We start from the raw sequence: 26,043 nt of genomic DNA, 5'->3' as shown, positions 1-26,043 counted from the left end.
TGCTACGCCTTTGTTTTGTATGTAATCTTGTTGATTCATCTAGATTGCCTCTAAACATGTTAAGAGTTATATGGGATAAAATATTATCCATGATTTCTTGCATAACTAAGGTTATATTGGAAAAGGGACAAAACATAATTTCAGACTTGTATTTTGTGCTTACTAATAACAATTTTTAGTTACTACTTAGTTTTTTACCTATAGTTTTAGTTATCTTTTATAAGTGACTGAATAAATGCATTGAATTAGATAAAAGATATGGTTTGAATAAAAAAAATTAACATTATCAATTTTATATTTAATCCAAATCCAAACATTTAGTTCTATCAAAATAAATGTCTTTTATATTTATATTCTCTTTTCTTAATATAACTTTTTTTTAATCTCTTATGTTCCTTAAAATTCATACATTCTTCCCTAACTTATTTTCTTCTGACAATATTGTATAACTGTTAATTGTAGTAGTTAAAATTAATAAACTATTGCTTTGGAGACCAATGGTTGCATTTTCTTCGCCTTTCAACTATGTCAAGAAGTTTTGCAATTCAATCATTAGAAATGTTGATTATATCCACCTTTTATCTTCCATCGCGGTCAATAAGCTACGACACATGGCAGAAGAGGAAAATATATTTTAACTTTTTTTATTTTTTATGTTTTAATTAGAGTGGTAATTAAAATTTATCATTATGTATAGTAAAATATTCAAAGAAAAAATATTATTTTGCAATGCCTTTTAACCGTTAATATTTTAAATTAGTACTGGAATTGATTTTAAGCCGACAGAAGAATTATTTTAATATTTTGAAAAAATATAAAAAAGCTAAATTGAACTTCTTAAAAGTATGAAATTGAATTCGATTTAAGAGATAAAGATAAATTTGATAATTTAACCTGAAATTAGTTCAAAAGGTGAAGGCTGATTCAATGGCACGAGCCAGGCAAATTGAGAGTATTTTTTTTAAAAAAAAAACGAACTTTACCGAAATTTAATTTTAGTTCTATTAGGATTTGAATTGAGTCAGAAAAGTTGTTTTCAAAAGCTAATTTCTTGAAAAAAATCTAATTTTTTTATTCCAAACTGGGCCTAACAATCCATAGCCACGTGAAAGCCCAATTATGTTGTGGAGACCATGCTTACTGAAGCGATGATGGCGTTCTGTGTTGAACGAAACGTCGAAACCTGAAAGCGAACCATGGCAGAAGGAGAACCCACCAACGTTTATTGCAGCAGCAGTGGCGAAGAAGACGGTGACGCCGCTTGGAGAGAAGCTATCCATTCCATTGCCCAAACCACCACTTACGTCTCTTCCACCACCAAACATGGTCACCCAAATGACGACGTCGACGATTACAGCAAACCCAAAACACAACAGCTTAAGCACTATCAACTCAAGGTTTCCCTTTCAATTTCTCAATTTTCTGTTAATAGGTTAGTTGGGTATGAGAATATTGAAGTTGCCAGTTAATGTTTTTAAAAATTAATAAAAAAATGGAATTTTCCCTTTACTCTGATGAACACATGACCATAACAGAAAGTGTGGAATTGTTTACTAAGTTGGCATCTTTTTTCAAATGGGGTTACAAATAGTTTCATGGGTGTTTCAATTTCTGAACATGTGGTCTGCATAGTTGCTTGCAGTTGCAGTATCTTTTTTTTTTTTTTAAAAAAAAAAGCTCGTCCAAATTATTGTTCATCATTTTTCATTATAACTTTACAACTCTTTCTTGGACTTTTGCTATCTAACTCTGGTTACATAGTGTACCATTGTCCCCTTTCTTTTCTGGTGTTTCGTTTTGATGATATGTGGATATATATACTGTGGATGTTCTTGACAGGCGCAAAAGCTTCTGAATGATATATTGGAAAATACAATAGAGATAGTGAGAAAACCTGTCCCTGTCGAGAATGATGATCCCAAAATCAATGAATGCGGCATTCGATTGTTTAAATATGCTAAGCCAGGAATAGTGTTTGATCACTTAGGTAAGCAAGTATGTGGTACCACCTTGGCTTAAGTTAAGATATCTGTTGCAATTGATTGTTATGCCTATAAAGGGTTGATTTTAGATTTTGGGTAGTTTTGTTGGCTTTTACTATGCTATGGTAGGTTGGCTTTATGAGGTAGTGTTGGTGGCAGTAGGTCACTAGTCACCATTGTTCTTGACTTGCATATGAAAAATTGAGAACTTCTCTGAAACATGAAAAAAGCTGCATTAGATAAAAGCAGCTTCTGGTGCTGGTGCTGGTAGCTTGCTGTTAACAAAAAGTACTACTTTTTCAGAATAGTGCACACGCACCCAGCGTCAGTCGTTAAGAAAGTGGAGCCCAGATCAGCATGCCATGCATCTTTTTTTCCACTCTGCAATGTTTTGTTGACATCAGAGAATGCAGAAGATTAGAGTTATTTTTAGCACTGCTTTGTGATATAATGCTGTGTGATGCTGCATTGCAATAATCCATTTGTTAGGTCGTTAACCACTGAGAAATTGTCAGTCATTGTGCGCTAGTCACTAGCCATAGAGCAGCATGCTTGGGGCCTTTGCTATGACTTATGGAACATTGGTCTTGCTCAGTTCGCCAACTGAACCAGAATTACTGGTCCAGCTTATCACATGGACCATGTAATTATGAAGTATGAAGAAATTCAGATTCATACTAGCACATGTTTATAGAAAACCATTGAAGTTGAGTAAAGTAGTGAACAACTGGTTTGAGTAACTAAACACAAACCTTGAAAAGTCGAATTCAATTTCACGTCTTGCTATGAGGTGGCTTGCAAGACTGATTTTTATTTGACACTCACATCCGTTCAATGAGTTTACTGATTGAAATTCAAAATAGTATACTATTGATAAAAATATTGCACAAAAGGGTTACAAAATTGTTAGCTTAGTGATTAATCTTGAAATATTACCAAATTGCATTTGTATGTGTGGCTTAGGCTTTTACATTATATTGCTGCAGACGAACCCCAACCACTAAGGAAACGGCCTAGAATACTTCCCGGAGAGGATATTGATGAGAAATCAAAGAAGGTCTAATAGTTAATTAATCCTAAAATATCCTTGTATATATTGTTTCCTTTTTGTGTGTGTATTTGGTTATTTTCTTAACGGCTATCTGCTACCTTAGCAGTTTAGGAAACGGATTAGATCTGTCGCTGTGAATGGGATAGATATATTAGCTGCAGCAAACGATTCATGCAAGAAGTCATTAGCTAGACTAGAAGCTAAAGATGCAGCAGCAAAAGCTAAAGCAAAGAGAGAAGAGGAAAGAGTTGAAAATTTGAAAAAGATTAGGGGAGAGAGGTGGCTACCTTCTATGGCCAAGGAGATGCAGGTTAAAACTCAACGCTGACTTTTTTTCTTTCCATGCTCTTAACTTTGATGCTATTTTTTGTATAAACCTTTGTTTATTTGTTAGTTTAGCTTGTTGTATACTAATGAATTATAATTTAGGCTTAAAACGTTTTTCTTTCTTCTTTTGCACTATACTGTTGCAACTCCATTCACAAATCCACATTCAAATTTCCAAAAATGTAAAACAGTTGCTGGGTATGAGGACCAAGGCACCTTTTCTTGGATAAGATCAAGCCACATAAAATATTTATTTCTTCTTTTAGAGTGAGTGATTGACTCGCGGATTTGTTCAGCACTCCGTGGGGACACCCATTGTTGGGCTTGGGAGTGTTTTTGGGTCCTTTGATTAGAATTTCGAAAGTCGAATGAGAGTACTTATACTTGTTGGATGTTTTGGCCACAAAAAAACATTTGTTGGATGTGTTCACCACGAAAAAAAAGGGTACTTGGTGGATATCACACTTTACATTATTTTGATATTTTGTGTATTTATTCATACTTACTAGTTCAGTTTCAGATCAGCATTAATTAACAAGTTAACAAGTTCTAAATTTAACATCAGTAGTATTTGCTTCAAAATCCATAATTATGTGAACCTGAAACCGATCATAGGTGACTAAATATGTATATTTCTATATGATACCATTTTCATATGAAAATGGCGACTAGATGGTATGCCAAACAACCGGTAATTGGTTTTTGCAATGCCAACTTTAATAACAGCAATATTGATAAAATGATCATAACATTTGTATGTTATCGACACTTGTTAATGATAATATTAGTTTTTGACAGGGAGAGCTGTTTTATAAAGTAAAAGATTGGCATTGATGAGAATAACTAAAACAGAATCATAGGTTGTCTGTAGCAGTCCTCTAAATGTTTATAACTCTGGCCTTAATCATCTTCAGAAGATATGTTTATAAAATGACCAAGAAATAACTTTAGAAGCCATAAAGAAGAACACTGTAAACGAAAGTTATATGCAGAGAATTGTAAAATAAGCATTTTACAAATAGATATAACATTTCTATAAACATTTTGAAGAGAGATCATACACACGTGAAAGGTAAAGAAAGAGAAAAGAAAAGCACACCAGGGTTTTATAATGCTTTAATTTGTAGTAAAACTTATGTTCAATGTCTTTAACACTAAACAACAATTCTTATAATTAGATTGTCACACACGTTGTGCGTCCCAGTCTATTGAGCTGAGTGGAAATTTTTAACAAGCTGGGCCGACTCAAATGCTAAACAAATGTGTTGTTTACAAAGATTATAAGACTTTGTGAGAAAAATATATATACTCGGTATAATGTGTGTGATAGGCTCTAACTAAGGCTTTGATATCATTTAAGAAGTGAATTTTAAGTTTAACTCAATCTCACAAAATCGGTTTATAATGTGAGGTTTGCACTCACTTATATATTATAAATTGGTCTTATCTTATCTCTAGTCGATATGAGACTTTCAACACATCATTTCACGCCGAGTTATAGACATCATCTCGAGCGTGAGACTAAACATTAATGGATGGACTGATAACAGTCCAATAGTGGATGGAATAACATACTCAACAAACAACAAATATCGCTAGGATAAATTCTAACCATAACTCTGATATCAAGTTAAGAAGTGGAATTTAAGCTTAATTCAATCCCACAAAATTGGCTTGTAAGATGAGATTTGCACCCATTTGACCTTATCTTTAATCGATATGAGACTTACAACAATATATATATATATATATATATATATATATATATATATATATATATATATATATATATATATATATATATATATATATATATATATATATATATATATCGTGTTTTTTTTATTGTTGAACAAATTTAATAAAAATATAAAAAAAAAAAGAATTGGACAAAATTAAAATGGTCTGGAACTCATTTTTAGGTATCTAATGTTCTCACTTTTATTTTCACTTTTAGTTTATTACATGCTTGCTTCTATTTCATGTTCTATGTTTCTTGTTTCCTCCATTAAGATTTATCTTGTGATTTTTGTCTTATTTTTCAAAATCTTTCTTTGATACTCTCCCAGTGAGGCCACGTAATTGTAACAAAGTTGTGGAAAATTCTTAAACAAATTTTGTAGAGTGTAAGAGATGCGAAGTGGTGGGTTTTTAAAGGTAAATTTCTAATAATTTTTAATAAAACGTCTCTCACTTTGGTATGGGTGCAATTACATCTTTAATGTAATTTCGATATTATTATAGATCTCAGACAGAACTGTGTACAACGACTTTCCTATATATACATTTCTAATGTAATTCATCTTAATTTTCAGATTGTGTAAAAAATCTAATTGTATTGAAGTAAAGAAAACGTACACAGAACAGAGTTTATATAAAATTATGTGTAACTGAAAAAACTGAAACAAAACTAAAGTGTAACGGTTATAACTACAACAAGAAAAACTATCTAGTGATACCTATATTTATGTATTTATTTGATGTTATTAACCTATATGATAAAAAGTAATCCTTAAAGAATTCATTTTAAGTGTATAAGCATTTCAATGAACGATACACAAAATAACTTTGCTTTTATGTTGTACATTATTCAACAAACGATACACAAAATAAAAACTTATTCTTATGATTGTGTAGTAGAGTCTTTTTTTTAAGATCACATTAAGCATCAAAAGAAACTTAAAGATCCAAAACAATAAAGATTTGCTCAAATAGAATTAATTAGGTTTTCCTAAATTTCAATTTTCTTTATTATCATCAAAATATTTTTATGGATTATACACTTCATATATATTTAGTTCAAATGAACGAGATATACAAAAGGTTTTCTTAAACCATTTATAATAAAAGGATTGATAGCTTTAGGTTAAAAATTACTTGACACTTTAAACAAAGATAGCAATTATTTAGAAAAACATTTGATCACTTCTTATAATACATATGTGAGAAGATGATTTAATCATAACACTAGTATAAATGGATACATATGGATGACAATGTGGGGTTGGACTATGTGTGTTGGATGAAAAAAAGTACAACATGAATTGAGTATTTTAATTAACTTATTTAATAGGCTTGCTTCACATAACTTGTAATCTATGCAGATAAATGATGAGATAAGATAGACAAGCCAGCATAACGAACAACAAAAATTTTCATTACATTTTAATTCATAAACTAGTTAATCATATGTTATTTTCTTCTATTTCATAATTCTTTTATTTTATGCTTGAACTCGTAAGCCCAACTCTTTTGCTTGCATTTAGTATTGGTTTTCAACTCTTAACAAGTATTTCATTTCTTGCCAGGAAATTTGTAAAGAATTATTTGTATTTCTACTTAGAAGCCTATGTTATTTGAGAGTAGTAAAATCCTTTTAACAAGACCTATTTTTATTTTAAATTCATTAATGGTCATTGTTGAAATGTATGCAGATGATAATAAAAAATATTATAATTATGAAAAAGTGACTTACAAGGTTATTGAAATAGAAAAACAATAATGATGCTTTGAAGTCAAGATAAGATGGTTAATTAATTCTTAGTAATTTAGATGATAAATTTTTATGTTTTTTTTTTGTTTATGAAATATTTAACTTTAACATATTTATTTGTAGTTGTTAATATTATGTTTATTTAATTTATTTCAATTATAAACTCATAGTTTATATAAAAGATATAAAATATTAAAATAAAATTACTGCTAAAACAACTGTAAGTAGTTTTTTTTTTTGTTTCTTTATGCATTTTGCACGTGCAGATCTGCAAACCATGCAGCTAAACGATAAAACTAGTTCCAATTTTTGTCTAGATTGATTCACTCCAACCAATATTTTATTGGCCAAATGCTGGCGGGAAGAATAATCCGCATCGTCATACATAGACATAAATATTTACAATTCTTAGATCTAATTTGTTAATTTGCAAAGACAAATATAATAAATGTAATTTTTTCAATAGTCTCTATTAATAATATATTTGTTCTAGCCAAGAATATGGATTGAAGCCATGAAATATTGCGTGTAAATAGTAAGTTGTCATGCCTTATTTAAGTAAACAATAAATATTTTTATTATTGCAACAATAAATTTAAATGATTATCAAGAAAACGGTTAATAAAAATCTCCTCAAATAAAGATATGGAGGGAGAAAGTAAAATTAAAAGTAAATGAATCATACATCACGGATCATTAATAAATATAAATACGCTTATTTTTCTGTCATGTAAATTAGAATAAAAGTTACTAAGAAATAGGTTTAAACGCGGCAAAAAGGAAGAATTTTAAAAATTACTGCTAGTGTTATCTTCAACAAGATGTTTTAGAACCAATAGTATAATAATTACGAGTTTCAATTTCTCTATTGCTATATTATTTAAGTCTAAACTGAGTTAATTATTACATTGTGGCTGTAGTTTTCTATATTTCATTAATTATTTATTTGATCTCTTATGGAGAGAGAGCGAGAAAAAAGTACAAAACATTTATTTGAGTAGAGAATAAACGAACTAGCGATGGAAGCTTTTAATAATATTTTTTACCTTGAGTCAAAGGTATTATTGCATGTTAACTAACCTGATTTTTAACATGACTACATTAAAAAATGAATTATTAATGATTAAATGAGAGTTAGAAGAATATGAAGAGAGTGAAGCAGACACAAGGATTAAACTTTAGTCTTCTGCTTTGCTTTGCTTTGCTTTGCTTGTTAATTCCAGTTTGCATGTTTCACTTACGCGATGGGGGTAACTGCACAAGTGCTGTCCCACTTTGTCCTGTCGCTGCTTTCCAAATAGAAAAATTCATTGAATAAGATAAAACATAGGAAACATCGCGGAAGCAACCGTCGTCTCTTTATTTGCTGCTACCAAGTTCCCTAACCAACATAGCCAAAATTTCCCAACTCTCTTCACCATCGCAATATCGTTCTTCAAAGATGCCACATTTGCTGGCAATGCTGGTAGGCCGTGTTGGAGACTTCGTCAAAACGCTGTGGGAACTGCAAGAACGCCGATGGTCCTACATTTTTGACGCTGTGGCCTCTGCTGCGGTGTCCGTAACCATGACATTGGTCTTCTGCATCTTGTCTATCCGCACTAGTCATAGTCATAGACGAAGTGACATGGTATTTGCATTTGCCTCTTTCTGATGTATCCATTCTCATCTATCCAATAAATGTATTTTTCTCTTTTTATTCATTCACATTTTTTGTCAAATTCTGAATACTCCTACATTAGCTCCCCCGGATACCCATCACTATTAGTTTGGCTAATTGCGATTCTAATCTTCAACAAAGCTCAGATTGTTTGTAATATAATATAATGTGGATTTCTCCTGTTCAGATCGTTCAACAGGTTGCTCTCGGCCAAACATCCATTACCCATAAACCCTGATCCACTCTTTTATTTTTTCCAAGCCTATTTTCCCTCGGAACGCTGATTTTGCATTTTCTGGCCAAAGGTTACTTCCTGCTTGTTCAAACTTCATTACCGAAAAGCAACAAGGTTCACCGAACCATTAGTACCCCTCTTCACCAATTCATAAGTACCCTAAACCTGGTATTCTTAAGAATTTACGTTTCTTAAAAGTGAGCTTCCCCTACACTACGTAAACCTTGAATTGATAGTTTTAAACTTTCCCAGGTATAACCCTTTACTTGTAAATTGAAACACACGTCTTTCTAAACTGACAATTCGTAAATTGCTAAAATCTGCTAACGTTCATTGAAATTGAAGAATTATTTTTAACGGGTCACTTCACGGTATCTAAAAATGTATATCCCTAGCTGTGCCTGATACAGAAATGTCGGCAACGAGCACTCCCAGTGTTACCAATTACTCTTGCGCAATTCTTGGGATGACAGATTTTCACGCTCTCTATACATTCCACGACAACCAATTATTGGGCGAAAGATGCAAAACAAATACAATAAATGCTTTGTTCCTAGGTGATATACCAATCGGCGGCGGTAACTCCTTCGTCCTTCCCCATGGTTCTCTACCTTTTCTTATTTTGTCCTGAAGCAGATTTGCAGGAAACGATGATTTCCTTACTGCTGGAAAGGAGAACTTATTGGGAACACCATTGTCCCAACCAATTTCCACATGACATCATTTTAATTTAAAACTGTCATGTAGAGATTGGCTAGGACCAAGGAAGGAACAAGTTTTTATGCGCCAAAAATTATATTACACACAATATAACTATAGGTTACAAGAAAGGCCCCTTTAAAGCAATCAACAAAGAAAACCTTTAAAATGAAGTCATGCCCGCAGGTATCCATTCTCCTCCAAGTAGGATATCACAATTTCAGCCATATCACTGGGAGACTTACAGCCACTTCCTTTCTGTTGTAGTACTATCTGCAAGATGAAGGCCCGGTCTTTTGAAATGAATATGAAAACCGGAACTAATAAATGAAAAACAAATATTGAGAATCCCAGAAATTAAAGTTCAGGAGAAAAGTTTCAAAAGGAAAAGCGTGAGGCTAAATCTGGCTTATAGAGTAAATTAGTAAACTTATGATCTACCTATCCAATCTATGTTCAGAGAAAGCAAATAAAAAGATATTACAAAAATGAAAAAAGATTAGACATCCCTGTTCAGAAGACAACAGTTTTTCCCTTCCAAGTTGGATCCCCAACAAAGAGAACTAAAATTTTCAATTATAATAGGGATAGTATTTGCTATTTAGTAGTTAATTGAAATTTAAAAGTTTTTACACTGTTTTTACTAGTTAATTGCGACTCTGTTATTCGTTAACAAAATGTACGGTTGATGCCGATGGTAACTCAATCGTTGATTTTACTGAGTGATCAGTAACAGATATTGTTGTTCAAAAAACACGTTTAAAAATGCCAACGCAAAAGTAGCGACAAGTACACACCTCACAACTACACGGTGGTTCATAAGGATCATCTATACCAGTGAAACCTGCATCGTACCAAATAAAAAATTCAGTCCCGTCACGAGAAGAGATACCCCACAATACTGATTACAAAAAATAAAAATAAACATGCTATATGTAACAGAACTGATGATGATAATGTAGTTGGATAACGGATCCAACATTACAGTGAAAATTTGTCAAGATAACCTTTGATCTTTCCAGCTCGAGCAAGCTTGTAGAGCCCCTTTGGATCCCTAGCTTCACATACCTGTAGTGGAACGTCTATGAAAACCTGCAACGTGTAAGCTTTGCCTTAGCGATGATTTAAGAAGAACATTTCTTGTTCTATAATTGTACAAAATACTATTAGCATAGGCCAAGCTACGTCTATTATTTGGATGACTAATAAGAATATTAATATTACCTCAATAAAATCTCCTTTCGGAAGTAGTGCTCTACATGCATCTCTATCCTTTTGGTACGGTGATATTAAACTAGTGATGCAAATAACACCAGCATCTGCAAAGAGTTTTGCCACCTCACCTGAAAAATTATGTCTGATTATTAATAGAAATAGACAATCTTACTGGAAGATATAGAGGAATCTAGAAAAACTCACCAATCCTTCGAATGTTTTCTGACCGATCTTCTGCTCTAAAACTAAGATCATGGTTTAGACCATGCCGAATATTGTCACCATCAAGGATGTATGACAATTTCCCTCTGGAGTGCAAGCTTCTGCTCAGAGCACATGCAATAGTGCTTTTTCCTGCAATTAATAATGATTAACAAGTCTGGAAGACTGGAACAGAATGCGAGCGGGAAAACGAATCTACATTCTAGGACAATGAAAATAATGGTATATCCTAATATATGTAGAAAATCAGTACATGAGCTTTCATCTCATTCATCTGCAGAATTAAATGAAAACAGACATGAAGTATTTCAGCCAACGCCATGCTACATGTTACACATTTTCAAGATTTGTTTAACTTGCATGAATTATATATATATATATATATATATATATATATATATATATATATATATATATATATATATATATATAAGATCACCAAGAGAATAAATTAAAAAATAAAACCAAAATACTCATACATTATACATTATGTTTAACAAATCGAGGAGAATCACAGTAAGCATAATCATGTATTACATTATACTTAAATTATTTGCTGCACAGATGGGCAAACACTCACTGACTGAGTAGCCGATCTAAGGCTAGAACAAGTTCAACTTTTATTTCACATGAACAAGTGTTGAACTAAAGCTGGGATTCATTGAAGACAAAATTGGTAGACCTTGGTTGTAAGATTGGCAACTAAAAATCAGTAATTTGCACTGTGGAGATTTCAACACCGTAACTTGCCATGGCAATTTTCAATGCCAAAATAGTAGAACTACGTGTTGGGTGATTGTAAGCGTCTATTATGGGTGTATATTAGCCCATGCCAAGATCAGTTGAGCACTGTGTTTACAATCCTAAATTATTATATTCTAGAAAAATTGAAGAGTAATTAATATGTTCTTTTCTTGACATCTGTGATTTCAAGAGTCATGTAAAAAATCATCAATAGTAGTTACAAATAGATTAAATAAATGAGTCCGAGAAAGATGACACTGCAACATTTGAAGGGTCACGTATATAACAACATTAACAGTAACAAAAAACGGAGCACATACCAACACGAATGCTCACTGTTTCTACAATCATTGAATGTATGACATTAGACAACATATATCAAAATCACATGAAGCACACCCAGAGCTACAAACCAAATCACCAACAGAATTGGAATCCAAGAGGCATTTAAAATAGGTGGAAACGAAGTGTATACTGTATTCTTGCTCAGTGCACAAACCATGTTCTTTACTAGATTAAATGAACTAATCAGACTTTCAGATACAAGAACTATCTAAAATGCCACAAACCTGATCCACTGAGGCCCGTTAGCCATATAACGCAGCCTTTTTGCTGAAGTAGCTGCTGTCTATCTTGTTTCTGAATTGGACAGTCATGCCACAAAATGTTTGTTGAGTTACCAACATTTGACATCTGGGGGAGATTTTTACCTAGTTAGATAATAGACTGGTTAACTCTGAAACAATTTGAGCCCTAATTCCCTGAAGAATCACATATTCATTCGCTTCAAAGGGAGACAATAAATGAATGGGGGAAAGTCAACTACCCATGTGTATGCATCAATATTCAATCCTCATAATAATTCAACAAAGTCAACGAGACTTCCAGTTCCACTCAACCAAAATTCAACAAAGAAATCGTCTGTTTCTCTTAACCTCTAGAAGGCTTAGAAAGAACAGTTCAAGCCTCAAAAGATGAACACGAATAAAAGCAAAAAAAGTAAAAATTACCTTTTTTTTTCTATTATTTATGAGCACGACGAAGATGCTTACCAGAAAAGTAGCCTAGTAGGCTTTTTCAGCTTTCAAGAGCCACTCAACAAGAATCTGTTCGTTTTATTTCCGGGAGAAACAAACGCATCAATTTATATTGAATGTTCGGCATAGTATAGATGAAAAAAGTTGCTTGCTCTGCTACACGCCACTGAATTATGATTATGACCCACGTAGCTGAGCTGTACAATTTTTAAATGGTTCAACACGAATTTCTTACCTCGCCGTCTTTTCTAATAAGTATTTGGTTGAATTTGAATGCGCGTGACCAATTGAAACAGACGCATTTTTATTTATAACTTTTAAAATTAAAAAAAAATTAAGATTCCGAATTTGTCTAAATTCCTCTCCGCACGGTATAAAGAACCTCGTTGAAATTTATCCACAAAAAGACTCTTATAGTTTGCATTTCAGAAAAAGACATTAATTCCTGACACCAGATCTTGATAGTGAACAGAAAACGAAAATCGCAGTACCAGGAAATGCAGTAGCACGTTCCTCCGTGTCCGAATCCTCCTTTGCCTGAATTGGCTTGAACCAGTCATCGATCAAAGAAGCACCTGTGTTCTGCTTCGCCTTAATCGGCTTCGATCTCGCGTGGGCGACGAAGCTTCTGCGACTTCGGTACAATCCGCCGACATTGATTCCTCGGAGCTTGGCCAACCCTAGCGTCTCCACCGCCGGCGACTGCCCGCTTTCGATTTTTCGGAAGAAGCCGGAGGTACACGGCGGTGGCGGTGCTTTCGCGGTGATCATCTGCGGCGGAGAGAGAAGAATGAGGCGGCGAAAATAATAAAACCGATTGTCTCCGTAACCGTTTTCCGTTATGGCTAATGTTTGTAATTTACATAGGAAGCTCAGTGAAGATTTGATTTGGCATTTAACTGTTAGTGATAGCAAAATGAAAGCAGTGGCGGACAAATAACAAATATTCCCAAACATAATCATATAATGTCTATATCCCACTTCCAATTAAATGAATTCACTCTGATTTTATAACCTTTACTTATTTAACAAATTAAATATAAAAAAGAAAACAAGAAAAATCAAATACAAAAAAATATAATTAAGTAGTGGTTACATTAATAAACATATTTAGTTTTATTACGAGGTCACTTGTTAAGAAATAAAAAAATTTTATCGAAAGTAGTATAAAAACACATGCAGAAATGGTAGTGAAGCGTATTATACAAGGTTTTTTTTTTTTTTTTATATCCAGCGCCGCTACTTTTAGAAAAGAATTGTAACCTGCTATTTGTTGAAATTTCGTATCAAGAACCTCAAACATTCATTAAAATTAATATTTCATTTAATTAAAGGATTTTTTAATTATATAATTAGATAATGTGAAAGTGGTAAAAACATTTCTTTATTTGAGTACATCAATTTCCTTGCGGTTTATAATTGAGATTGGAGGTACTTCTATAATAATCTTTTAGTTTGTAGGGTGGATGTCAATGTCTAATTTTAGAAAATAGTTTAAGAGTTTCAAAAATTATTTTCACTTCTCAAATGATACTTTCAAAAGATATATATTTTGACATCTGTTTCATGGTTGAGAGTTCAAATATTAATAAATTACTTATTTATTTTATTTTAAATCTATATTTATAGATTTTAAAATAGATTCTTGATTAACAACAGTTTAATTAGTGATAATTATACTTTATCTTGAATTGTTCAACATTATAATTAATTAAACAATGAACGATGGATCATATTATGTAACCATCTGATTTTAGTGGTAATCAATTCATACGTCTTTCTAACAGTTAATCATCTGATCGGTAGCTACCCAAACAATTATTCAATACCCTAAGCAGTGATGTGATAATGTTTCATTAATTAAATTATATACTAATTTCTTTTCCTTAAATTAGAAAATTGATAAAAGTTTATAATTATTGTAAGATACCTAATACAGGGAGCAGGTATAAAATAATAAAGCTTGCATAAACAGTAATATAGTATCGTCGGTTAAACTATATTTCATTGTTTATTTTCCTTTTTAAATGAATAAAAACTTAAATATTTATAATATTTAAAAAATATTAAGTTCAATAAACCACCGTGCATAAAAAAAACAAAGCTCGGAAACAAAGATAGCATCTTTGAAAATCTAACTTTGTACATGAACATTTTAATACGAGAAACACTGATGATGTATTTTTCTTCATATGAGAGACTAATGATTTTTCAAAAACGGTTAAAAGAAATTTGATTGGCGAGAAAAGTATCATATATTTAACCCAGAAAACATTATAGTGAAAGTTAAAGCAACTTTTTTTGGAAAACTTTTGAAAAAAATATTGTTGGTAAAGATTCTTTTGAGGAGGTAATGTGGTGTGCCTCACCAAAGCAATGAGGGTGGCAGTGATCGTGTGGCGTGGATCACGTTTTCTCTTTCTCTTATGTTCAAATCGCGCCATTCATTCTGAGCAGTGCACACCAATTATTTCGTGTGTTGTCTATTTGTTGATCGCCAAATCATATAAAATGATTGGATGTAACTTTAATGGGACTCGTGTACTCAACTAGTTTTCTTTTTATCTAAAACGCTGCTTATCTTTAAAATAATGTATTTTAGACCAATTCATCCATTCAAAAAGCCTAGCACACAGAATTTTCTTTTTACTTTACATGTTTGTGTGATACATCTTGATAATCTAGGAGGATCAGGATTATTAATTGTGCATTACTGAGATAGTGTGTTGAAGGGTATAAATTAAAAATAAAACTTTTATGTCTCTATAATATGAGTGTTGATTTCTATGTTAAAGTGAAGGCGGATTGGCATAGATTTATTTTCTACAAGAGTTGTAAAGTGCCCAAGATGAATCATCATAATGCATTTAAAACTACTATAAGGGTTTATTTTATTTGTGATGCTTTTTCTTTCACCATGCCGAATGGATTATTAAATGAGTCATTCTCTCACTTATATTTCTTGCATGAGATCTCAGCTGAGGAAAAAACTGATTTTGTATAAAAGATTGCTAACCTTCTAATCAACCATTGTACTCTCACTATTTTTTTACACTCGAGGAAAGAAGAAAAAAAGAAGTAATAGATGGATGAAAAATGAAAAAACAAATCTAATAAATACTATAAGAAAAATAAGTAATGGATGGATGAAAAATGAAAAAACAAAACTAATGAATAGTAGTAGTATAAGAAAAAGAGTCGGGGCTTTCTTTCTTCATGCATCCAACGTTTTGCTTCCTGCACCTCCAAACTTTTGTGATGTCACATATGTCTCTACCAAATATATATAATATTAAATTAATTAGATAAGCATCAATTATATTTACTGATCATTTATTTCAAAGTCATTTTCACAATCAACTCTAACCATTTATATTTACTTTTAATATATTTAATATATATGGATTTTTAAATTCGGTTAGCAAAAGTATTGATCGGATTTTGAAAGTTGAAGGAAAATAAATTTCAGTCAGCATTGAATTTAAAATCCGATTAAGGATTTCTCCTAATTTCGAAATTTGGTAAAATATTTTCTAGATTTTGAAATTTCTTTAAAGACTTTTTTTTTTTTTGTAATTTGATTAAGGATTCTATCAATTGAAATCTGATTAGCAAAAAGAAATTAACGATTTCGAAATTTAATGAAAAAAATGAAATCCATTTTCTATTAGTATAGTGTGAAATGTTATTATATTGGTTTTAATTTAATATATATATATATATATATATATATATATATATATATAATTTAATTTTGGAACTAAACTAAAATCAAGATACAGATAGTAGGGATTTGACACATAACAAAAATTTTATAAAAAAAATAAAAATTATAAAAGCTTGTGACATGCCTTAAAAAATGATTTAATTGAAATATTTCTTTAAAAACACAATTAAAATTATTTTTAGAAACAAGATCAACTTGAGAGATTTTAACTAAAGTGGAGATCATTTGATTAATTAAGCGTATTAAATAATTTATGTTTTATTTTAATAGTATTATTCTATTAAAATAAGGTATTATAAATAATTTTTAAAAATTTATTTTAGATGATTTTTATGTATGTTGTAAATGATTTTTTATTATAAATAATTATTTTAGTTTTAAAAAAATAAAAATAGGCAAATAAAAAACAATTAAAAAAAATGCTTACAAAATAAAATTAGTAAAATGATATTATTTTAATTTAAAAAGATCATTACTTAAAAAGTAAAATTAAAAATAAAATATATACATAAAAAGAAAAATTATTAATATAGATGATAAAGAAAAAAAAAAACAAAGTTAAGTAATATTGTAAAAAAGAAAATGAGATATAACATGAAACCTGTTTCTCATGTTTTTTTTCTTTGAAAGATGTACTTTTAGTAGATATGTGGTGGTTGAAAAAGATGGTTCATGGAAAAACCAAGGTTCAGAACAAATTATGATGATTTGATAAAAGTGCATAAATGATGCCTATAACTGAAATTCATTTTGTTGAGTCTTCGGGACAGCATATGTGGTGTGGTAAAGTAGTGTATATTAAAATTTTCTAATTGCTTTCTAATTTTTGAAGAAGTGTTTTAATTATTTTTTTTAAATTGTTAACGATGTTAATACATGTCATGTATTAACAATTACTAGTTTTAATATTTGGGTTAAATATGATTTTAGCAAGCGATTTTATTTTTTTTTCTCTCTTTCGAACTTTGTACCTCTTTTAAAAATCAACTGAGGTGACTAAGTGTATGTGCACTAGTAAAAAAAGGCTTTCTAACACGCCTACTAGGTCTCGATTTGGACATACCCGAAGCAAATATAAATGCGGTGGCAGAATTGCAATTTGTGCGAACTTATAGGCCTCGGTTCAACAGGAACCGAGGCATAATAAACATATTAAATCGGTTAAAAACTGCCCGGAGCGTATAATCTGCGTATAGGCACCGGATGTAGGAAGAACCGAGGCAGTAAAAGTAAATTACTTCGGTTAAAGAAACAACAGAGTCAATTTACCCTACCTACCTGCTCTTCTCTTATCTGTGCTTCTCTTCTCTCTGCTGCCATCGAAGAAATTCTTCTCTCGCGACTGCCATCCAACCACTGCTCGCGCCTCCCCGCTGCTGCTTCCTCACCGCTGCGGCCTCCTCGTTGCTGCGTCTCCTTCGCGTGGTCAACCACTGCCTCGTCGTCGAGCTCCCGTTCGTCTACCCGCTCTTCTCTCTGCTGCCATCGAAGAAATTCTTCTCTCCCGCTGCCATCCAACCACTGCTCGCGCCTCCCCGCTGCTGCTCCCACACCGCCGCGGCCTCCCCGTTGCTGCCTCGCCGTCACGTGGTCAACCACTGCCTCGTCGTCGAGCTCCCTGTCGTCACCAGCTTTGTCCAGATCTGCTCCAGATCCACTACAGATCCGCTCCAGATGCAACGACTTTCATCTTGGTTGAGGCTGTCTTTGCCACTGAGTTCGCCACGCTGATATTTTTGTTTTATCGGTAGCCGCCATCGATGGGAACGTTGCGGAGAGCGCCACCTTTGGTCCAGTAGCGGTGGCACATCTTGCAAAAGTGGCGGGGCTGAGTGAGGTTGTAGTTGTTGTAGTAGCAGAACTTGGTGTTGGATGAATCGCATCGCGGGCACCTGAGGTTTTGATTTTTCGATGTAGGAGTAGTGGTGGTGGTGGTAGGAGTAGTTGTTGTGGTGGTGGATGTGAGGGTAACATTATTAGTTGAGGAAGAAGGAAGAGAAGAGGGAGATGGTGGTGTTTGGCGACGGGTGCTCTGTGAGAAATACAGTGGTGTTTGGCGGCGTGTGGTGTTTGGCGATGTGTGGTGTTTGACAGCAGGAGAAAACGACGGCGGCCTGATGGGAAACCAGGAAGAGGTTGACAGCGGGAGAAAGACGACGGCGGCCTGATGGGAAACCAGGAAGAGAATAATCCCTCGGTTCCCTTTGAACCGAGTTCTAATCGTATATTGTTTTGCCTCGGTTCACAGTCGAGGCATAAAAGTGCAGATCTTTAACCTCGTCTAGATATGCTTCGGGTCAATAACCGGTGTCTATAGGCTAGAATAACCGGTGCCATAACCTCTGACTGCACTAGTGGTGCTAGTCATTTTTTTTTCTACGCTCAGTCAATTTTTTTCTAACTTTTCTTCCTTTCTCTCACTCCGTCTCCTTCCTTACATCTTCACGCCTGGCTTCCCTCCCTCCATCTTCTACTCTTCTTGCTCATCAAAACCCTATCAACGTCGCAGCCACACATCAAACCATCTTTACTAACTTTTTACTTTGCCCAAAGAAGAGCAAAATGTCTTATAATTAAAAGCACTGATAGCCCAGTTCCGGCGGTCCAGGTTAAGAAGGCGAAAGTGGATGTAACTCATAAATAATTTAGGTACTTCATAAATAATTTAGATTTTAAAAATTCAATTAATACTGTAATTCAAAGTTTAATATTTTCAAAAGATAGTATAGTTTTTTCTCCTGCAATTGAGTTTCTCTATCAGTTTGGTTTATAACTCCAGTGATTACCCATTCGACTCTTTGATTTCATAGAAACAATATTCTAATTGGGCACATTTCTAAACAGATGCATTTTTCTTTGGGATGTATAGCAGCAAATTTTGGAAGTTGCATAATCATAGTTATTAGTCGTTTGATAGTTGAAAATTTGTAATTATTAAGCCGATTAGTGTGGAAATTGAACTACTTGGAAATAGTGGATTTGACTGCCAAGCACCTTACGCTTTTGATAAGTGTGAAAAAGAGTTGTTTTTATACTTATAAATGAGCTCAATCTTGTAATTATTCATGTTGTTCCTCATTGAAAAGTTGTAATAGGTAGTAGATTGTTATGTAAAATATTGTACAGGAAATGGTGTATTATTTAGACTCTGTCAACCAATTTTCGCAAAGCGAAAGCCAAAATTCGCACTGTCAGAAGAAGAAAATTCGCATAGCGCACCAGTACCTGTGCGCTGAGCGAATAACATCAGTTAAAGCGTAGCAGTTAAGAAAATTTGCATAGCGCACCAGTACATGTGCGCTGAGCGAATTAATGAATTTAAGTGGCTTTAAAAAACGTGACAGAGCGACAAAAACATCTTCTTCGGACAGAAGTTCCGGACTAAAGAAAGAAACGAAAACATCTCAGGAACTTCCGGAGACTACTTCAAGGCATCAAGACATCATTGTTGCAAGGGATTGCTTCAAATGTGTACGTTTTAGATTACTAGGATTAGTTAAATTTCTCTTTCTTTGGGATTGGATGTAATGAACTCACTGTGATGCAATTTTCCTGTTCAATATCGTTGTTCGTTCATATGCTCTTTCTTGAATTTATTATCATTGTATGAAAATATAATGTTATCTGAATGTCTTTGATTACTGGAAACTAACTTTTAACATGAACGTAGATAGAGCACTTAAGTGATTTGAGATCTAGGGATAGACTCAATAACTTGATCATTCTTAACATCGGACTTAATGCAAATTGTATATTAAATTGACTAAGGTATTATCATTTTAATATATTAATTTAGAACTAATTGCTAAGGGATTAGGACTAGTGTTCCTTGATGTGAATGTTTGAATGAAGTAATGAAATATTGAACAGAGTTTTATATTCACGATTCATGAAACCCAATTCCAACGAAGTTTCTTTTAAATATAATTCCTTGCACACCAACTGTTTGATAAAAATACCAAAAAATAGTTTCTTGTGTTGTTTTGTGCATTTTGACATCTAATTGAGTTATAAAAGGATGAATTGTCATGTGTTGCACAAGTCCCTTGGGAGACGATACTTTTACTTACTCACTATATTACTTAAAACGATTTGGTATACTTGCCAAAAAGTTAACAGCTTTGGAAATGCAAAGCAGAGTTATAGCGGTTGAACTGAGCAACAACGAGCTTGGGGAGTTTCTACCGTTGTTCCCGGCATTGATGCCGAGACTTTCGTCTCTATCATTGGAGAACAATAAGTTTGTGGGAATGATTCTGACCCAGTACGCGTTGAAGACAGTTTTCCCCGAGGCTGGGATAACTCCGTTCGAGAGGCTTCTGTGGGTGCAACGTTGACTGGGGGTTTGATGAGGAAGAAGAGTGGAAGATGGATGAATAGAAGTTAGGCGTAAAGATGCAAGGAAGGAGATGGAGGGAGAGAGAGAGGGAGAAAAACCATAATATCTAAGAGAAAGATGAAAGAAAAATGGTTAAGAGGAATGAGAGAAGTGAATAAGAGTTTGAAAGGTTTATTTTTTTTGTTTTGATAATGAAAATTATTAAAATATTATTAATCTTAAAACTTATAATCCATGATATAAAAGGTATTTTTGTTTACTAAAATTTGGTACACATTATTAAATTTTTTGAAATACATTACTACTGTGTATATATAAGGTATTATTAATATATATATATATATATATATATATATATATATATATTAATAATATATATATTACTTCCACTTTACAATAATAATATAATAATGTGTAAGAATTTTAGATTAAAAAATAAAACAAATATGATTAAAATAGTAATATATTAAGTTGTTAAGTAATTGTATTTTATTTGATGATGTCAAAATAATACCACACCATATAAATATATGCTTGAATTGCTTAAAGATAGATAAAATTAGGTATTGTTCTGGACTAAATGTTAAAATTCCAGCTGTTAGAACATTCAAACATGTTATCTGTTTCAAAGCTCCCTTTATCTTCATTGCTTGTGATTTCTTGAGTTTCCCTCTTCCTTTAACGTCATATTTTATTCTTCTTTTAATATCCGATCCGTACGGAATATAATGTTTTGGACTATAGTATCAATATTTTTCATTAAAACATATACCTCATCAAAACATTGCTTAAGTGAATTACTCCTTTTTTGGTATACATGATATTATAGAAAAAGCATTTTGCAATCACAAAATTTAACATGAATGAGATGAAACATTATACTAACAAATTTAAGGTTGGAATGAATTTTATATAAATTTTTCAAATTTATGTTTATTTTAGAAGCGAAAAATAAAAAATAAGCAAAACAAGGTGCAACGTTGATGCTCTCTTCCACCATAGTCGAGATGTTAGGTTACAATTGTCAACAATGTACCACAACCACAACGATCTTCAATTCCAAAACAAACTTGTGTATACGTAATAAGGAGCGTGGCTTGTTTCTCGAGTCAAGTTGACGCTGAGTTTTGCACCCGAAACGCATTCCTGAGTCCAATCATCAACCTCTGCCGGAAAGTCCCGTTCATCTTCGGAGTCACGCTCCCAACATCAACAGAGAAAGAAGACCTCTTCCCCTGACGTTCCTCCATTCTCCCGTCAAACTCAATCCTCGAAGACGATCTTGACCATCGTTCTCCCTTCTTCACTCTACCATTCTCAGTTGGCACAAAATGGAAACTCGCCGAACGCTCTGACCCCAACACACCTCTCCCTTCTTCCCCTACCTTTCCGTCACATTCTCTCAACACTCTGTTCATGCACCTCACCTCTTCTTCCAGACTTCCTATGCGCGCATTCGTGGAATCCATCACCTTCTTCAGTCGTTCCGTTTGTCGCAGCGCCGCGTCGCGACGTAGGAAGTCCCCCAGCGTCATGGAACGTCGTCGTTGTCGTCCCTCATTACTCTCGAACCGGAGCTGATGACGTTGAACTTGAGAGCTTGCTATGGCGATGGAGTGGCGAGTGTTGAGATGTTCTACCAGCACCGCTCGCATCACCAATCTCAACGGCATTCTAGGGTTTTGAACACACTCTACCAGGGCAACACTCGAGAGCTTCGTGCAATCTATGCAACTGCATATTCCATTTCTCTCATCCTCCGTTACTTTCGCAAACTTGTTTTCCTTCACAAATACCATATATGCCTTTAAGATCAGTATATATATAACTTTATAACTTTTTTCTTGCTGATAAAAAAAAACTTTGATCCAATAAAACGAGACACGTGTCGTACCTGAAGATACCAATCAACCATCTTATAGAGGACGTCGTGGTTCTCGTACCTTCTACCGAATGATTCAGCCACAATTTGGAAATCTCGCGGCTGAATTTCGTTCACCTCATTTAAACGAGTGATGCCGTGAACTGAAACAAGCGCTTCAATGCATCTGCTAACGAGAGTCGCCGTCGTTTCAGCCTCGGGAAGTATCGGTATGCACGAACGGAGAACCGTTAATGCCTGGTCTGGGTTGGTGCAAACGACTTCGCAGAAGCACGTATCGGCAATGTGGCTCAGGCCGTCTGCTGCCGTCATTCCCAGTATCTCCGACGCCGTTCTGACGACGGCCACGTTGGCCGGCGTTATCTGTACTGTGACGTTGTAACAGAATTCGGCTACAGCGGCGAAGGTCTCGGCCGTTATGTGTAACGGGGGAGAGATAGTGAGGTCCGAAGTTTCCGTTAAATGGCGTTTTAGGTATGAACTTTGCGAAACCAGACGGTCCTGGGGAAAAAGTAAAAACGGAGAACATCATGAGTGTCCATCGTTTCATTATCAGCGCAAAAAAGTACAGCGCTTGTTTCTATGTAATTGGCAATAATTAAATTAAAGGAATGTCCCTACTTGTTAGGATTTAAAAGCCGCGCCATGAAAAGCAAAGCAATCACTGATCTAAAAGGGTCATGTCAAGACAAAACAGGGCGTCACTGAAGCTTCCCACAGCATACATGAAATGGATTCTTATGTTATTACTTTCCACTCAACTAATGATCACAACATTGCTTAATCACAAAAATAAATTTATAATAGATGGAATACTACACATAGTATGATTCACTTTTGACTTTTAAAATGTTCATGGGGTTGAGACTTGACAGCAATTGACAGTATCGTCAATAAGCTTGGTTGAGAATTATGTAAATATGCTGCTAACTCTAGCTGTTCCTGTAACCTCAATTGAGTGGGATTTTTAGGAAAATAACTTGCTTGGCTCCTCTAGGTTTTAGGTATAGGAAAATAACTTAATGCTGTGTTTTAATAGGAAACTGGTGTTTTTGAAATCTTTTTTATTTATATATGTATGTATAGTTCACTTACAATCTTCTTATAATAATAATAATATTGACAAATTATTCTAGTCACTCACATTTATATTTCTATATAAGATTGTGAAACACTTTTATACAAAATAGGTGATTAAACATTATAATTATATTTAAGATAATGATATTTTAACAATATTTTTTTTATAATATTTTAACATGTGTTATTCTGTGATTGATTTATATTAATGTTTATAATTATTATTATTATTGATCGTGCAGTAATTTTATATCAAAAATGACATTGATTAAAGAAAATATTATTAAAGTATCGTTAGTGTTGTAGAACTTTTCAAAGCGCTGGGGCTGATGTCCATGTGTAGAATTGACAATTGATGTAGGCGTGTAAACAACATTTTGACCTGAAATGCTGAAAAAAATAAAGTAGTTCTTAACGCTCTATCGCTAGCTGGAAGTAGATTCATATACCCTGTTCATAGGTTATTATCCTATTCCGATGACCATCCAACATTGTTATCATTCATCCTAATTTGTTCTATTGCCACTACCAATAACCAGGTTTGCGTTTTAACTTTTCTTTAACTCTAGTAATCGCAAGTATGAAAACTACAAATTGAGCCAAACATTTTGCTAGATAAGGTTAATGTTAATTTCTTATTATGAGAGTAATTGGATGCGGGTATGACTGTGTATTACTAAAGAATGAAGTTGGTAAAGAAATTGTTTTCCTAAAAAACCATCACTGTAACCACACGCAAGCCATAGAGAAAAACAGGGTTGAAGAGCATAAAATGAAGCAGAAAATCACTGGTAAATCAACCAACCTTGTGCAGACGAAAACACGTTCCTTGAACACGAATCAATACATCTGTTTCACGGCCGATTTTCTGGGACCTGGATGAATTTTGAATATTAAAATGAGAAAGTAAAGATAATCGGAGACCATAGTGGAGTGATATGACAGCGAAAGAGATGAATAATGGAGTGAAGGATTTGGTACCAGGCCTTTACTCTGGAGTGAAGAGACGCAGGAGAAGAAGAAAATGATGGCGAAAGGGAACGAGAAGAGGTTGAAGAAAACTCGCATTCTTCCTCGTAGATGGTCTCAACTGCCCCTAATTGATTCAACGCCCTCATCTCTTTCTCCCTCGCTTCTCGCACTATCCACAGAAGGACAGAGTTTTGAAAAGATTTCTCAGTGCTTTTATTATGATTAGTAAGAAACTACATGTTGAAGTTGTTATGAATAAATATTTGGTATTTTAATTGTTTAATATGTGGTAAGAAATATATAAAATTGATTTAAAAGTGGAGAATATGAATAGATAATGAGATTAGGGGGTGGTGAAGAATTTGGGGTGAAAGGCCATAAATGATGTTTGGGGGTGGGAAGAAAACTTAATGGCACATGTGACGACTCATAAATGCTCTCACATTAATTTCGCCGTTGATAAATTTGCCATCTAACTTTCTCGGTCGGATACCCCGATACCCTATCAAAATAGAAATTATTTTCATACATTCAGTTTAATTTATGACGTTACAACTAATCATTTCCTTCTCTTCATCACCATCACCGTTTACTATCACTTATAACCAATACACTTGAACTATTTCAAATAATCAATTTTACCCAATTTATTTTCCTAAATTCTTCTATTTAATTCTTATAAATTCAAAACCAACTAAATTCAAAATAAAAATAATACAATCACTTAATTTGACTTTTAGTGTTTGGCGTTGAAAATTTATTAAATCATACTAAATTGTATTTTTAATGTATTTGTATTAACATGTAACCGTTTTTTTCAACTATTAATTTGTAACTGTTAAACGTCTAAATTTAATACGACAAGTGAAATCTCTTGATGATTTTTTAGTAAGAAATATATTGACCAATAAAATAATTACTTAGACGAATATATTTTATGTTTGTGAGACTTCAAATCAAAATTGTGAATTTTATTTATTAATAACAATTTTACGTTTTAAACTTAAACATACCTTAATTCTTAATTGAAAATTTTAATAAAGTCTTAGCATAAATATTTTAAGAATTCAATTCATTTTAGATATGTCAACTACTTTAGGAAAAAAAAAATGTTATTTGAATAAATAATTGTAAAAAGTTACAAAGTTTTATAAAAATAATTGAATTACTTAAAATAGAAAAAACTTTAAATAAAAAGTACATTGTTTACCCTTTTATCCCTCACTTCCCTATATATAATCTTTCGTTTTCTTTTACTGTCTTATAATAATACTTTACCTTATAACCTCACTTAGGCTGTGTTCGTTTGAATGGATTTGGAGGAAATGATTTAGGGGAGATGATTTGAATGGATTTGAGTGGATTTGAGGGTAATTTT

The 26,043-nt window shown here is 33.1% G+C and overlaps 3 protein-coding genes across 10 annotated transcripts; 1 reads left to right on the top strand and 2 right to left on the bottom strand.

Annotated features, from left to right (window-relative positions):
- The first annotated feature begins 1,095 nt into the window (after nt 1-1,095).
- On the top strand, nt 1,096-3,492 carry LOC124831656 (uncharacterized). Its single transcript, XM_047305724.2, has 4 exons — nt 1,096-1,397; nt 1,840-1,987; nt 2,969-3,039; nt 3,140-3,492. The coding sequence occupies exons 1-4, from the start codon at nt 1,197-1,199 to the stop codon at nt 3,359-3,361; spliced, it is 642 nt and encodes a 213-aa protein (XP_047161680.1). The 5' UTR covers nt 1,096-1,196; the 3' UTR covers nt 3,362-3,492.
- A 5,779-nt stretch (nt 3,493-9,271) lies between these two features.
- Nucleotides 9,272-13,608, bottom strand: APK4 (adenosine-5'-phosphosulfate (APS) kinase 4). Of its 8 annotated transcripts, none has more exons than XM_047305718.2 (7): nt 13,157-13,605; nt 12,198-12,338; nt 10,867-11,016; nt 10,672-10,790; nt 10,455-10,539; nt 10,245-10,291; nt 9,272-9,720 (listed from the first exon to the last, which is right to left on the bottom strand). In XM_047305718.2, exons 1-7 carry the CDS (start codon nt 13,434-13,436, stop codon nt 9,622-9,624), a joined length of 921 nt encoding a protein of 306 aa, XP_047161674.2. In that variant the 5' UTR covers nt 13,437-13,605; the 3' UTR covers nt 9,272-9,621. The 8 variants fall into 8 exon arrangements, with proteins under 8 accessions (XP_047161674.2, XP_047161676.1, XP_087960876.1 ...); XM_047305720.2 differs by having other exon boundaries at nt 12,198-12,321; nt 13,157-13,603; XM_088104750.1 differs by lacking the exon at nt 13,157-13,605 and adding an exon at nt 12,639-12,737.
- Nucleotides 13,609-21,620: 8,012 nt separating this feature from the next.
- On the bottom strand, nt 21,621-24,909 carry LOC124831654 (Phototropic-responsive NPH3 family protein). Its single transcript, XM_047305717.2, has 4 exons — nt 24,675-24,909; nt 24,499-24,568; nt 22,626-23,114; nt 21,621-22,515 (listed from the first exon to the last, which is right to left on the bottom strand). Exons 1-4 carry the CDS (start codon nt 24,809-24,811, stop codon nt 21,841-21,843), a joined length of 1,371 nt encoding a protein of 456 aa, XP_047161673.1. The 5' UTR covers nt 24,812-24,909; the 3' UTR covers nt 21,621-21,840.
- Between the last annotated feature and the right edge of the window lie 1,134 nt (nt 24,910-26,043).

The sequence above is a fragment of the Vigna umbellata genome, chromosome 1 (genome assembly GCF_029865625.1).
Source record: "Vigna umbellata cultivar VRB3 chromosome 1, Vumbellata_1.0, whole genome shotgun sequence".
Lineage (NCBI taxonomy): Eukaryota > Viridiplantae > Streptophyta > Magnoliopsida > Fabales > Fabaceae > Vigna > Vigna umbellata.
Note: the sequence above shows the minus strand (reverse complement) of the source record. Positions and strands in the feature narration are given on the sequence as shown.

Coding starts and splice junctions, on each gene's coding strand:
- APK4 (XM_047305718.2), bottom strand. CDS start 13,436: ATGATCACCGCGAAAGCACCGCCACCGCCGTGTACCTCCGGCTTCTTC. Junction 12,339..13,156: donor ACGTGCTACTGCATTTCCTG/GTACTGCGATTT, acceptor TTATCTAACTAG/GTAAAAATCTCCCCCAGATG. Junction 10,791..10,866: donor AGAAAACATTCGAAGGATTG/GTGAGTTTTTCT, acceptor ATAATTTTTCAG/GTGAGGTGGCAAAACTCTTT.
- LOC124831656 (XM_047305724.2), top strand. CDS start 1,197: ATGGCAGAAGGAGAACCCACCAACGTTTATTGCAGCAGCAGTGGCGAA. Junction 1,988..2,968: donor AATAGTGTTTGATCACTTAG/GTAAGCAAGTAT, acceptor ATATTGCTGCAG/ACGAACCCCAACCACTAAGG. Junction 3,040..3,139: donor TTGATGAGAAATCAAAGAAG/GTCTAATAGTTA, acceptor CTACCTTAGCAG/TTTAGGAAACGGATTAGATC.
- LOC124831654 (XM_047305717.2), bottom strand. CDS start 24,811: ATGAGGGCGTTGAATCAATTAGGGGCAGTTGAGACCATCTACGAGGAA. Junction 23,115..24,498: donor CGTGTTTTCGTCTGCACAAG/GTTGGTTGATTT, acceptor CTTTTTCCCCAG/GACCGTCTGGTTTCGCAAAG. Junction 22,516..22,625: donor TGGTTGATTGGTATCTTCAG/GTACGACACGTG, acceptor GTATTTGTGAAG/GAAAACAAGTTTGCGAAAGT.